The sequence below is a fragment of the Eschrichtius robustus genome, chromosome 21, assembly GCF_028021215.1.
Source record: "Eschrichtius robustus isolate mEscRob2 chromosome 21, mEscRob2.pri, whole genome shotgun sequence".
Classification (NCBI taxonomy): domain Eukaryota; kingdom Metazoa; phylum Chordata; class Mammalia; order Artiodactyla; family Eschrichtiidae; genus Eschrichtius; species Eschrichtius robustus.
In genome coordinates, this window is record NC_090844.1 from 7494195 (window position 1) to 7509163 (window position 14969).

Consider the following 14969-nt stretch of genomic DNA (forward strand, 5'->3'; position numbering starts at 1 on the left):
CCTGGGTGTTCTCTGAGACACAGGGAGCTCCTGCTGAATCCCTTTAAAGATGCACCGTTTTCGCTTCTGAACCTCACACAGCGTTAAGTGTGGGACATCGGCTCCTGCCCTCTTTGTTTCCATGCTGGTTCTAGACCATTCTTTATAGCTATAAAATTAAATATATATTAAATATATTAAATTATATTAATTATATTTAGTTAAAATATATTAAAATTAAATATATGTGTATATATAACTTCAGAAAATTGCACATGAATTATAAAACCAATATAATTGTATGATTTACACATTCACGTACGTATTGCAGTATTTTTTTTTAACATCTTTATTGGAGTATAATTGCTTTACAATATTGTGTTAGTTTCTGCTGTATAACAAAGTGAATCAGTTATACATATACATTTATCCCCACTTCTCCTCCCTCTTGCGTCTCCCTCCCACCCTCCCTTTCCCACCCCTCTAGGTGGTCACAAAGCACTGAGCTGATCTCCCTGTGCTATGCGGCTGCTTCCCACTAGCTATCTATTTTACATTTGGTAGTGTATATATGTCCATGCTACTCTCTCACTTCATCCCAGCTTACCCTTCCCCCTCCCCGTATCCTCAAGTCCGTTCTCTATGTCTGCGTCTTTATTCCTGTCCTGCCCCTAGGTTCTTCAGAACCTTTTTTTTTGGTTATTTTTTTAGATTCCATATGTATGTTAGCATATGGTATTTGTTTTTCTCTTTCTGACTTACTTCACTCTGTATGACAGTCTCTAGATCCATCCATCTCACTGCAAATAACTCAATTTTGTTTCTTTTTATGGCTGGTATTGCAGTATTAAATAGAAACAAAAGTTACTACTTCTTAACTCCAGTCTCATCTTTAATTTTTGTTTTGTTTTGTTGTTGTTCCTCTGATAATATAATAATTCTATATAGCATGTGTGTACCTTTATTTCTTTATAACTAATTTTATATAGCATTTAAAGATCCTTCTCAATGAAAGATGAAGAAATTGTGCTACTTCTGCCGAACTGTCTCCTACCTTTCTGTGTTTTTTCATTGCCTTATTATTTTTTAGTGTTTTATTGGTTATATTTATTACTATGTAATTCTTCATTTCTTCTTTGATCTACTTAAGAGAGTACATCAATTTCCCCACTAAGTAAGAAAAATAAATTAACGTCCTTCTAATATTTTCTTCTTGTCCTCTCCAACTCCAAACTTTTCTGTGAAAATATTTCTACCACGTCAGAGTTTATAACGTTTGCATTTTGTACTATGCTGTAATCAGTGTTTTGATGTTTTGTCTGTAGATTGGAAAAATAGTTGGAATGCTGTCATTCTGCTCTACATAAATATTATTTGTTGCAAATTCACATAGCAGGATTGGACCTGTAGGGCATCAAATGTAGTTCAACAGTTCAACATCATCAACTCTCTGATGTTTAATGCTGAATACCTGAGAAAAATCTCACAGTGATATACTTGATTGGCTGCTCAAAAGCCCACCACATTTTAGATTTAAAATAATAACAATAGTAATAATAACAACAAAAATGACAACAACTGTACCTAACTGTGAGCCTCATTTTTGAAGAATAGGCACTTGAAATAATACAGGTTGTTAATAGCTGACCATCCTCCTCTTGGTTAAGTTCTGGATGCTTTGCTGTTGCCATGGAAGCAGGAACTCCTCTGAGAGAAGGGGGTTCTTTATCACTTCCTTGGGACACACATCATGAACGTCTGCTGGACTTCTAAGCACCTGCCCCCACCCCCATGACCACAGTGGCTTCCTTAGTTACTAAACTTAGGACTTTCCACTCCACTAGGCCAAAAAATCAAGACCCTATTACCAGAGGAAAATCTCATTGGCTCCCGATGCACGTATTTAGCTGTGATTTTATTTGTCTATGAAGAAGAACTGAGGATTTATGGAAACTTTTGCTGAAAGGTCTATCAGTGTTGACTGACTGGAAGATCTCTTCTTCAAAAAGTGCTCCAAGATCCTCTGGAAGTTGTTCTGTCCCAAATCAGGGTCATGGATACTGTAGCAGTAAAAACTGCAAAAGACACCAATATTAGTGCCCAAAAAAAAAATCCCATGAGGACAACTAGGGAAAACTGGAAATGGTTAAGAAGTCAGTGCTTGTTTGTTCGTGTGTTTCTTCTCTTGGTTGCACTTATTGGCAGGAATGGAACAAAAAAATAGAATTAAAGATGTTAAAGGTCCATATAGGGTCTCTTCCTTGCTCTATCAAGCAAAGCAAGGCAGCATGCTGTTTTTTCCTTATGATAAAATGCTTGCTCATTTTACAAAATACAGGAACCATGGATAAGCAGAAAGACATGAAAAACTCCCAAAAGCTCACCATGCAGAGATAATCTGTTAATATTTTAATTTAATAATAATAATGTCCATTGATTCATTTTGACAATGAGTTCATAATACAGATTTTGTCAAATTGCTTTTTCCCTTAAAAATACTATTTGATAATTTTCAGGTCAATATAATTTCAAATTAATAATTTACTCCTTCAATTTATAGTCTAGTAAAGACATAGGATTCTATTCTATGTATATATCATAACTTTTAACCAATATTTTATCACTGGACATTTCATTTTTAATAGTACTTAAAATACTGTTATGTAACAGTATTTTGCACACGTACATTATGATTTCCTTAAAGAAATTCCTATAAGCAAAATTTCTAGTTCACAAGCTTTGTTGTTTTGTTTTTAACATATTTTAAAATGGCCCTTGAACTTTGATTTTTACCAGTGCAGTGTAAGTTTCCATTTTTTATATCCTTCTGAATGGTGGGTATTAGAAATATTTATTTTTATAGAAGAAATTTAGTCATATTTTATTTGACTAGTTTTTTTTTTTTCCTTTGGAGCAAATAATTTTTATTATTACTTTTTTCTTTTACAAATACACCGAAGAATCATGCAATGCTGCCAGCATTGGATGCAATCCTGGGCCACAAGTCTGCACATTCCTTTGCAGCTGGTCTTGTGATAGCAGAACCTTTCATCTCGCCTTTATTGTTTACTATGACCCCTGCGTTATCTTCAAAATAAAGAAACACACCATCTTTTCTCCAGTATGACTTTCGTTGTCGAATTACCACTGCTGGATGTACCTTCTTTCTGAGCTCTGGTTTGCCTTTCGTGACGGTGGCCATCACCATGTCACCCACACCAGCAGCAGGAAGTCTATTCAGTCGTCCCTTGATCCCCTTCACGGAGATGATATACAGATTTTTGGCTCCTGTGTTGTCACCACAGTTGATCACAGCTCCAACCGGAAGACCCAAGGAAATCCGGAATTTCGCACCAGAGGACCCACCACGTCCTCGCTTCGACATCTTGAATGCCGGAAAGGGACAAAAAAAAACAAAAAAACACAAAAACAAAAACAAAAACAACTTGACTAGTTCTTAAAGCTAGTTTTAGTTTAATTGGTTTTCTAGGTTCCAAAACAAAAAGTGGCATTAAAAACTTATACTTGAGCAATGATCATTACAACGTTACCCGAAGAGGGACAAACTATGAAATGCAGCTTCAATTTTGTGTTAATATTTTCAGGATCCTTCCTTAGCCTAATTCTTCTCCTTCACCCTTTGTTGGGGGTGGAGGGGAGGCAACATGAGGACACACAAGATTCAATACTTTCAGATTCTGGAATAATCCTGTAAATCCATCCACAGTGATGAAGCCTTATTGAATGATAAGCCTTTATTTAAAATTTATCAGTACTCTGTTGTTTGTGTTTGTTACCAGTAACGTTCGCATTTTACGAGACAAGCAGGAGGCTTAAGCAAATGAAACTTACCAAGAACAATTAAGTTTCAGGCAAGTATTTACTCTCTGAAGTCTTATGATCAAGCAGGGTATGTAGCTGCCAATTCCAAGTCCCAGGCAGGCCAATCCTCTGCTTTTGATTTTGTTTACAGAGGACTTGTCAGGATCTTGTGGTCAATCAAATAGTCTAAACAGCATAGGGACATATGGCAAGTCAAGGAGGGCAAAGCACCAGCTCAGCCAGGAATTTGAAAATAATCCTGAGACGCTTCCCTGGAGATCTATCTCTATCTCTCTGGGTTATTTGAAATGTCCTGTTGTCACTCACCCAATCATGGACCGCATCTAAAATACCCTGATCTAGAAGTTGCCCCGCCTATATTTGAATGCCACTTGGAGGAGAGGAATAACTATTCTTCGAAAGAACATATTCTATTTTAGAAAAACATTACTTGAGAAGCTGTATTGAGCTAAAGCTGCTCAATGGCATCCAATCATACATTTTAAAAATTACATTAAAAATTAAAATATATCAGGCACCACTCTAAGTTAGGTGCTTTACCAGTTTTAATTAACTTAGTTCTTAATGGGGAGGTACTGTGATCCCCATTTTACAGAAGGAGAACTGAGCCAGAGAGAATTTAGAAACGTTGTTCAATGTTACCACGATTGGTGAATGACGGCCCCCTTCAAGCCCAGGTAGTCAGATGCCAGAATCAGTGTTTTTAAGGACTGTGTACACTACTGCTTCTTGTATGCTTTGGGTACGTCAAAGAGAGATCTAACAAAAGGTCTTTTCCATAGGAACTGTTAACTGCAGTCTTCTAGAACATTAAAGCATGCGACATAGCGATGTCACAAGTGTTGGTTCCAAACCAGAAGGTCATCACAGATGAGCGAGGTAGAGGTTCTGAACACATAAATGCAGTGTCCGACTTGATTCTGGATTCCATAGCTCTGAGTGAAATGGTTTGATTCACTAGCTTTTGCACCTATGAGTCGAGGTGACCTGGTGAGCTTAAAACCAGTGCAGATTATTAAATTGTATGCCCTGGAAACACTGATGCTGGCGACTGGGCCAGGGTCAGGAATCTGCATTTTTACCAAAGCTCCCTGGGTGAATCGAATGGACTGTGGTTTGGAAACCATGGAATTTCCTAACTCAGTCTTTCTCAAATTGTGGTCCCTGGAGAGCGGCTTCAGCCTCACCTGGCACTTGTTAGAAGTACAAATTCTCTGTCCCCGCCCTGGACCTAGGGATCGTGGAAATCTCTTTTAACAGACCCTACAGGTGACCCAAATGCCTGTTAAAGTTTGAGAACCGCTGCCCTAACTTTAAATCAGATCCTCAGGAAACACACGGCGTTAGTCTAGACATCAACTCCCTAGAGAATAATATCAGCACTCACACAACCTTCAACATAATTTTGTATTACCGCTCATTCTGATATTCTTTTTAAATCATGCTTCAATATTTGTTCCCTCTGTACAAAAAGGAAACCAGGTTGCATATAATATTTCTCCAGGGTGAAAGTGAACAGAAAAGAAAGGCTACTTTCCTAGGGGATGAAAAAATCAGTAGAGCTGTTTCTGAATCATCCTTAAATTATTCAGTCCTTATGGATAGAAGTTATTCTTTTGGTAAAAATTATTTTTTTGTTTATCATTAAAATGAAATGACACTTGCAGTATCAGGAACCATTTGTCACCGTTTTCTCTAAGCCAAGGTATTAAAAATTCTTCACAAACACTAATTAGTCTCCTTACCGTTTGCGGGAAGCTGAGGTCAAGGATGTCACCTTCATTGTTTTTGAGAGAAAATGGAGACACGTGAACAATTGTCACCCAATTTGTATTCACTTCCCAACAATTCAATAACAGCATTCTTTCCATTTTTAGCTGACTGTATAGTTACACATATTTGACTTTCAGGTGCTAATTTCTTATATTTTTGGAAGCATTCATTTGTAATTAACCTTTGGACACATTTTAAGTATGTCATTTTGGCTTACAGCTCATAACAGGCCATACCTAAGAATAAAATATTATTTTGTGCAGTAATTTAAAATAAACTAAGTAGCTTAAAAAAGACTTGTCAATTGTCTGTGACCTTTTATCATTTATCATATAATCAGTGTGCTCTTTTTAACAAACAAACAAAGCCCTTTCGTATCATCCAACGAAAAATGAACAATGCCAATAATTGTCAGAAATTTTAAGTGCTTTTCCTAAATATCTCGTTATTATCTAGTCTTTGATAGTATTATGTAGAGTCCATATGTGCTACACTGAAACTTAACATGTTAATAAGTCTACGTACCATTACACATTCCCAGTGAGATATATAAATAAATTCATAGATAAGTAATAGAAAGATAGATGATAGATAATTGATAGATTGGCAGATAGATGGTGGATAGAGCTAAGCTTACCATTTTGCAATGCTTATTGGGCATAGAGTACTCATGTGTTCAGGTGTGTGTGTGTGTGTGTGTGTGTGTGTGTGTGTGTGTGTGTGTAAATCAGGTCAACCACTAATTAGATATGCATTATTGGTCCCTAATACTAAGTCAATTAAAGTTGAGGCGGTTAAATTAATTTATTTGGGCTTAAATCACTCTACCAATAGGCCAAGTTTCTCTGGGCTTTTAAAATAGTGTCCTGAATTATGTCAAGTCTGCTCTTGTCCTTTCTGGTTTTCTACTGGTCTTGATTCTTCAAGAACAGTCTTATTATAGAGACTCCTCTTTGCATTGATTCATGCGATGTACTTTTATTCAACACCCACTATTGACCATCCACTGTGCTGACTGCTGAGCACTAAGAGATCCAGAGAGACAGCGCTATGGTTTATTCAACCACAATCAAACATCAAGCCCAGAGACTGAATTTCTTTTTCATAGTTCATCCTTTCTTGCTCATGACTTTATCCGCGTTATTGATGTTGCATTAATGCGTGTCGTTTGGAAGCGAAGAGGATGGGCCCTGGAGCCAGACTGCCCTTCTCCACTCATCAGTTCTGTGACCTGGGGCTTCTCACATACTGTCTGATGTAAAATAAGGATAATAACTTCAATAGTATCTACTCCACAGGCTGACTTAAGGATTTGCTAAGCTAATGCGTGCAGCGTTTTTGAAGAACGCGATAGGATGGTTTCATGAATGTAGCTATGGTTATTATTTAGTGAAGATGCCCATGGCATAGACGACACTCACGTGCAAGGGAGGACCAGGAGGCCAGCTCTGCTGAGACCTCCTGTCTGGGAGCCACTGAAAAGGAGCAGAGCTTCCCGCTTGCCACCCAGGCTACTTTCAAGCATCCTGCCGCCTTGTTTCCCCAAAGGAGATCCTGGGTATTTGCTCTAGTATGCAAGTTATTTTGAGTTGTTTCTGGAGAAGTGGTACTAGATTTATACTGACTCTGTGAGGCTGCTTTCAGCAGGGTTGAGGCAGCAAATTCTCCCTGGAGAGCAGACAAAAGGCAACATACACCCTGGTCCCTTTACCTCAAATGGTAAATTTCTCCGAAAAGGGAGCGTGGCCATCCTTAAATTCCACGTGTTTAAATTCCCTCTATTTCGTAAACTATTTTCAAACTGCGCCTTTCAAATCGTGCTGGAGTAGAGGAGCTCAGTTGCACTGACTTTGCAGTGGTCCTAATTTATGCGGTTGGGAAGAGCAGGCCTTTGCTCTCTGCAAAGCCTGGCGGATGAGCCCAGACCAGCATCTCCTTTCAAATGCATCACGGGAAACTCCATTTTCACTCCTGACAAGTCCATGTCCACCGGCTCAAACTGTGAGGAAAGAGAAGCGATTGCTGGGCCAGGCTCTTGACAGGGGGAGAGCTACCACGGGTGGCTGGGAAGGTTGGGGAAGGGAGCGCATGTTTGTGTCTTCAAATGCAGCGAATCTGAATTTCAAAACGTAAACTTTTCAAGGCAATCTGGGAGGAGGGGATCGCGTTTGATTTTTGGAAGCAACGAGTGAAGGGTTCTTAGCGAATCGGTCCTTCCTCTTGCTTCTCCCTGCGAGGTTCCCTGCCTGAGTGCTGCTTTCCTTGCAGATGTGCCCAGGTGTCAACCACAGCAATTTCAAACACTCTGCACTCACAGCCAGACTGCGTGGAAAGGGAGCTGTCAGCTCTGAAAACAGAGATGCCTCTGTAGAAATAACTAACAAAGTTGGCGAAAGTGCACTGCTCTCCAAATAGCCATTGTTGGTAACAGTATTCAGCCATCTTCTCTTTTCACCAGGCTGCAAACTCATTTTGAAAAACAATTGTCCACATAGGTAGGACTGCTGGGGCTGACCCTGGAGGGATAGCTGGGGTGGACGTGAGCCTCAAAAGCTGCTGCTTTCTGATCCCATCTTATTGGAAGTGCATGAAAGACTATTTTCTTTCCCCCTTTCCAAGAAAAGTACTTAAGTGGCTCATTATTTTTATTTTATTTTATTTTATTAATTTTTATTGGAATATAGTTTCTTTACAATGTTGTGTTAGTTTCTGCTGTACAGCAAAGTGAATCAGTTATATGTATACATATATCCCCACTTTTTCAGATTTCCTTCCCGTTTCGGTCACCACAGAACATTGAGTAGATTTCTCTGTGCCATACAGTACGTTCTCATTAGTTATCTATTTTATACATAGTAATAGTGTATGTATGTCAGTCCCAGTCTCCCAATTCATCCCACCCCCTCGCCCCCCTTGGTATCCATAAGTTAGTTCTCTACATCTGTGTGTCTGTTTCTGCTTTGCAAATAAGTTCACCTGTACCATTTTTCTAGATTCCACATATAAGCAATATTTTACAATATTTGTTTTTCTCTTTCTGACTTACTTCACTCTGTATGACAGTTTCTAGGTCCATCCACGTCTCTTCAAATGGCACAATTTTGTTCCTTTTTATGGCTGAGTAATATTCCATTGTATATATGTACCACATCTTCTTTTTCCGTTCGTCTGTTGATGGACATTTAGGTTGCTTCCATGTCCTTGCTATTGTAAACAGTGCTGCGATGAGCATTGGGGTGCATGTGTCTTTTGGAATTATGGCTTTGTCCAGGTCTATGCCCAGGAATGGGATTGCTGGGTCATATGGTAGTTCTATTTTTAGTTTTTTGAGGAACCTCCCTACACACTGGCTCGTTATTTTTGACTGTGACTCCATTAGGGCTTTTATTTTGCTCTCACAGGTGGATTTCATTGACTCAGCTCATTTTGTCCTGCCTGATGCAGGATGGGGTGAGGGGTGAATGCTTCCGGCAACACTCCTGGTGGGAGGTTGTCCAGAAACTGCTTCTCAGTCCTCCGGTGATCAGGACACAACATTCACTGGGCCTGGCCCAACGCCCTCATTGTCCTAAGTGCTTTCACCTCTTATCTCACTGGATCTTGGTGACCCCCAGGAGGTAGGTGGCAGGTGACATGCTCACTAAGCAGACCTGGAACTGAAGTTTAGAGTCTCCAGAACTTGTTCAAGATCATACACCTGGTGAGGAAAACCTCCGTGATCCCTAAATGCCTTATGTACACTGTGCTCTAAAAAAATGTTGCTTTGTTTTTGCCTGAAAAAATTTTATTAAACTGTAAGACACACTTGCCCTCAGTCGATGCTACCCACGCCCATCATCACCATTTTCCTTTTTTTTTAAATATATTTTTTTCCTTGCTCTTTGTCTTTTTGGCTGTTCTCTCTACATCAACGATCTGCAATTTGTATGGCATTTATGTCCTTTTCTCATATCCCCCTCCCCTACTCCAAGAACTTTCTGTTGTGGAATGTCTCATATTCTAGCCAGAGGGTTTAATTAGGAACTATTGATATTTTCATTTTAAATATTTAATCACACATCATGATATATCTGTCTAACCACACTGAGTTGAAATCACTCTGGTAAAAGGTTTGGTCTATCCTGTAGAACTCCAGATTCCCTGCCTATAAGAGTCTGAAATATTGCAAATAAATCAAAGACCCACATCACGGAGTCTTGAGGTTTCCGAGGGATTCGAGATCATCACCATATAAGTTTCATTCTGCATTTTGTTTGGTTCTCTTTGTGATGTAAAGTGAAGTCGATTCCATGGAGCTGGCCTTGCCTGCATCTTCTTCTCCATCGCATCCTCTCCTCCCTTCTTCCTCGCCTGGATTTGTCATCATGTTGATGCTCTGACGCTTCTCTCTTCCCATTTATCACCTCACCTCTGTCTTCCATCTTCCGCTGCAGATGGTCTACCATTCAGCAGCACCAGGATAATGTGGAATTGAAGATTAATTATTTAAGGACTGTTTACCACAGGCTACTCTGTGAGCATGGAATTCACATCTGTACTTTTACTTTCCCAGTTCCCACCAATGTCAGTGCCCTTTCTCTTATGCTGCCAACCTCAGGAAGAACTTTTTTAAGGGCTGTTTATCAGTTTATCAGTAAGAAGCCCTGCTGGGCATCCCATGTGGCAGAGTGAGTGGCGATCTCATCTGCCTTGTATTACCCATGAGGACAGAGATGGTATTTTGTTTATCTCGGTGTTCTCAGAATCGTGGCTTTGTTTGTTCAGTAACAATTATTGAACTGAATCCTTACTAAGGTATTATTTCTCTCATGCATATTTGAATCTTAATGGGAAACTCGAAAAGAAAGGGAGAAGGAAAGAGGAAGAGGAAGGGAAAAGAGAGATAAAGGAGAGAAAGACGTTAGCTTAAGGAATGACATGCTATGGTTTTAAGGGATTAATGGTAGAATTTATATCGGGGAATGGTTTAGGAAGGGCACTTATCTTTTTAAAAGGTTGTCTATATTAATGTAGCTATGTTTGCTGTAATTGCTCATAGACCTAAATTCTCTCTCTTTTAAACATAAGTTGGTGAAATCTTATGAATGGTCAGCGGTGATTCATAGTAAGATGAAATCTCTCGTATTATGGGGAAGGAGGGAATAGCATAACTCTTGCCCCATCTCGGAAATCTCAGAGGCCCCTGTGATATTGGTGAGATATGTGAAGACCACTAATAGATTCATGCGTTATGTAATTTACACTTTAAGAGATTCAGTACAAAGGAATGTTTTCAAAACTATTTGAATATTAGCTCCAATTCACCTTTTCTATATAATCTTGGGAAAGCCCGATAACAGTTGTGTTTCAGTTTTCTAATCTGCAAATTAGAATGATGCAGCATATGTAAAGTGTTCTGGATTCTTAAGACATCATGTTTTAATAAATGCATTTTTAAAAAACTAAAGGTGTTTATCTACAAAATCTTAACACGTTGAGAATTATTTGTTGAACCCTTAATCAAAGCGTTGCCTGCAATCCAAAAATCAATCAGGCGTGGATCCTGCCCTCAGGGAGATGTATATACTAAGAAAGATATTTTTTTAGGTGTAGATAAATACTGGTGATTAAGACAGAATGTATCCCATTTTAATTAGAGAGGTTAGGGGAAGTGATATAAGGGCAATGAGAAAAAGAGGATTTTCATGGAATTGTGGAGTTCTTCTGAACTGCTCTTGAGAGAGTGTTGGAAGATGGCTGGGATTTGATCATGTGAAGTTGGCAGAAGAAAGGGATATAATGAGACAGAAACAACATAAGCAAGGTCTGAAGATGGGGGTGGGTGGAATTTGTGAATATGTGAAGCATGGAATACAGTCGTGGGCTTTACAGGTGATAGTACAGAGTACGAGGAATACTGGGTGATTTTTCATAGTGGAGTTAAGATTGCCCCGTTGAAGACTAATCAGAGAACAGGAGAAAACAAGAAAACTTGTTAGTAATTGCAAAAGTGTAGGTGAGTCATGTCCTAAAGAAATGAAAGGCATTGTAAAAAGACAGGAGAAAATGGGTGGGTAGATTATTGAATAAATGACAACATCACTGACTTATGATAAATAAGTGATCATATAAATTAACAGGACTTGTCATACAAATATTCTAGATCTATAAGTTTTCTTGCCTTTTAAAAAATACATTTCTCACATGTATAGGAGAAGTCCCTGATATAACAAGCCAGTTTGAATTCATAATGCAACAAATTTGTTCATGAGAATTTGGGGTACTCAGCAAAAATGGTGAATTATTAAAGTAAGCAAAAGAAAGCACTTTTTAATGAAAAACTCTGGGAATCATATTCAGAATTGTGCACTGATTTTGGTTCGAAGCAGTGCCATCATTTTTGGATTTTTATTCTATTCTTTATTAAAATGTGTTTACAAGTACATTTCCCATTTTAAATACCTGTGCATGCCCTAATTTATTTTTCTCCCTTGGAAGAGAGTACATTGCCAGCCGGAATTCTTCTGAAACTGACAAGTAGAAGACTGCAGACTCAGATCTAGTAATAGATCCAGTAATGGCTGAAGTTTCCAAAATTTAGCTTAAATGAATTTTCAGTCTTTTAGGGTAGGTCCACTTTTTATTTTTCTTTCTTTGCACAATTACACAAGTCAGATTATTTCAGTGCCCTCCTTTAATGTGTAATGAACTAGCATAAAAACCTATAAATGTCACTTTTCGATTGGCCAATAACTATTTGAAAAGAATGAGAGAAATGAGAAATAAAGTCAAAGCACCCTGCTCTTGTAGATGCGGACGATCCCTAATTGTTACTTTGCTGAAAAGAGGAGCTGATGGGACTCTTAACACATGAAGATAAACTTTGCTTCTATCTCTGGGTTTGTCTCTGCACATTCCTAGCAGAAATGTATTTGGTCTTCAGTTTAATTTTCTTAATTTACATGTTGGATAAAAAAATCCTTTTAAACAGGATATGGTGAAAATACAGCACATATATAGTGGGAAAGAGGGTAAAACATACGACTTAAATGTTAGTAATACATTTTTTAAAAGATTGATAAGAATAGATGTACATTTCTATTAAATGCTGGTTCTTGATGAAAAGTAAAGTTAAAAAGAAGAGAATGGGGAGACCATGAGAGGTTCTGAAAGATTCTTGTAGATATTTCCAAGAATGTTAATGTTTCTTGACATTGGTCTCATATTTAACAAATAAAAGTAGTAGAAGTCTACTGTAAAAAAAAAAGTAATAAATATTCTATAAAGTAAAAAGTAAAAGTTTCTATTACTCCATTGACCAAAACCCCTCCCCCAATTAAAAACAATTAATGGTTTATGTACCATTCCAGGCCTTTCATATATATTTATAAATATCTCAATGTTCAACTCATATAGCTTGACTTCTGTTGCTATTGTCAACTGTATTATTCTATCAACACCACATAATTATTTTTCTAACCCAATTTGGATCATACCATATCTATTATTATTTGACTTGTTAACTCATTGTATAATGCTTGATATACATCATTCTTTATCTGCATACACAACCCTACCTTATTCTTTTCATCAATGGCATAAAGTACCATGATATTGCTGTACCATATTTTAGCCATTCTTTTATTAAGAAAACGTAGATTTCCAATTGCTAGTATAATGAATGGCAATTCAGTGTACATTAATGCACATGTATATTCTTCCACATGTGTAAGTGTTGCTTAGGATGGATTTTGATGAATACCACCAAAAAAAAAATCCCTACTACAGCAAATAACACTCTCAGTATTTGGTATGAGAGGGGTGTCGTCTTGCTCTCAGTAATCCAAAGCCTTACCAATGTTTGTTGAATTCACCAAAGTTATCAGTGAAAATGATTTTTATTGTTATATTAATCTGCATTTCTCTGATAATTGGTGAAGTCCAGCTCCTGTCACATGCAATGGCCATTTATGATTCTCTTTCTGCGAAATGCCTGTTCACTTGTTTTGCCCACTTTTTTCTTCCATTTTATTTTCCTTCTTGATTTATAGAAGCATTTTCTACATTGTTGATTTTAAGAATGCTAAGAATTTGTCTAGTGTATAAGATATTTTAGTATTGGCAGTTATTTTGGCCCTGTTGCTTGTCTTTGAATTTGTTTATATCATTCATAACCTCATAAAAGTGTCTTAAGTATGGGAAAGATTTTCCAAGTTTGGGAAAAAGCATGAGCAAAGGTTTGATGGTAGAATGATTATGCAATTTCTATTATTATAGGAAGAATAGAAAATTAAACCAATATGGCAGGTATAAAGTAAAACCCTTGGTCCCTTACTCCATAAGTAATACATATAAAAAAAAGAAGAAACCAGATTCTCAATATTTCAGATTTGTTTTACTTGCCTGAACACGTATAAGCAAAGATATAATCTGTATTCAAAATGCTAATTTGGCCTTTAAAATCTGACTATATTAATTAGCATGAATTAGAGCAACCTTGTCTGTCAGACCTGCCAATTTATATGTATGACCATTAAGTTTAAACCCAGCTGACTGATGAAAACGTTAACACACAGTAAAATGACTTCAAACCAATACTCTTCCGGCTCTCTGCTAAGGATCTGGACCACTGCATACCTTACAGAATTTGTTTCCATGCGCTAATCATACTCATACGTTAGCAGTTACAGTTGAAATACATAGCAGAGTTCTTTTCGCAGCAGAGACTCTGAAAGGAATTCTGGGGTGGAGTAAAAAGAACATTTAGGCTGCGTATTCATTCATTAGTTGATTTATGCTATGGGTTATAGTCTAGGAATTTTTCTTAATCCACCTAATATACTATAGAATCCTAGAACTCAACACTGCAGGAGATTTATCCTATCTTTTCAAAAAACATTCACTGAGTGATAAGGCAACAAATCCCTTCCTTTGAAGGACGGAGCAGAAATCCCATCTGAGGAAGAGGCAGAGAATGAAGTGACTGGTTGGCTGCCAAGAGAAGTCTTGAAATGTCAGGATCCAGCCTTCGGCTTTCCGCCTTCCAAGCACAGAAACTCGGTCTTTCCCAGTCTCTTCAGAGTCCTGGATTTGACTGCATTCTGCACATCAGTTGCAAACTAACCAGTTCACAAGCTCCTCAAATATATAAAATAACGTAGCAGGAAAGTGGGTGTGCTATTTGGGATCTCCTGACAGTTTTAAAATATTACATAATAAACTAAATTGTATAAATTAGGATTATTTGGTGAGGATCAGACTAAAGATATTTCGTGGAAATAGCATGAAAGCAAATGCCTGTAATTCTGACACCTTGGCGTTTCCAGCTGTGAACTAAGAAAGCACCAGTCAGGATAGACAGTGCCAGCTCCGTCAGATCTGCTCAAAACAGGCAG

The 14969-nt window shown here is 37.9% G+C and overlaps 1 protein-coding gene across 1 annotated transcript; it reads right to left on the reverse strand.

Moving 5' to 3' along the window:
• Window positions 1-2894: 2894 nt before the first annotated feature.
• LOC137755918 (large ribosomal subunit protein uL14-like) lies at window positions 2895-3391 on the reverse strand. The gene has a single exon (XM_068532054.1). It carries the CDS (start codon window positions 3362-3364, stop codon window positions 2942-2944), a length of 423 nt encoding a protein of 140 aa, XP_068388155.1. The 5' UTR covers window positions 3365-3391; the 3' UTR covers window positions 2895-2941.
• Between the last annotated feature and the right edge of the window lie 11578 nt (window positions 3392-14969).

Coding starts and splice junctions, on each gene's coding strand:
- LOC137755918 (XM_068532054.1), bottom strand. CDS start 3,364: ATGTCGAAGCGAGGACGTGGTGGGTCCTCTGGTGCGAAATTCCGGATT.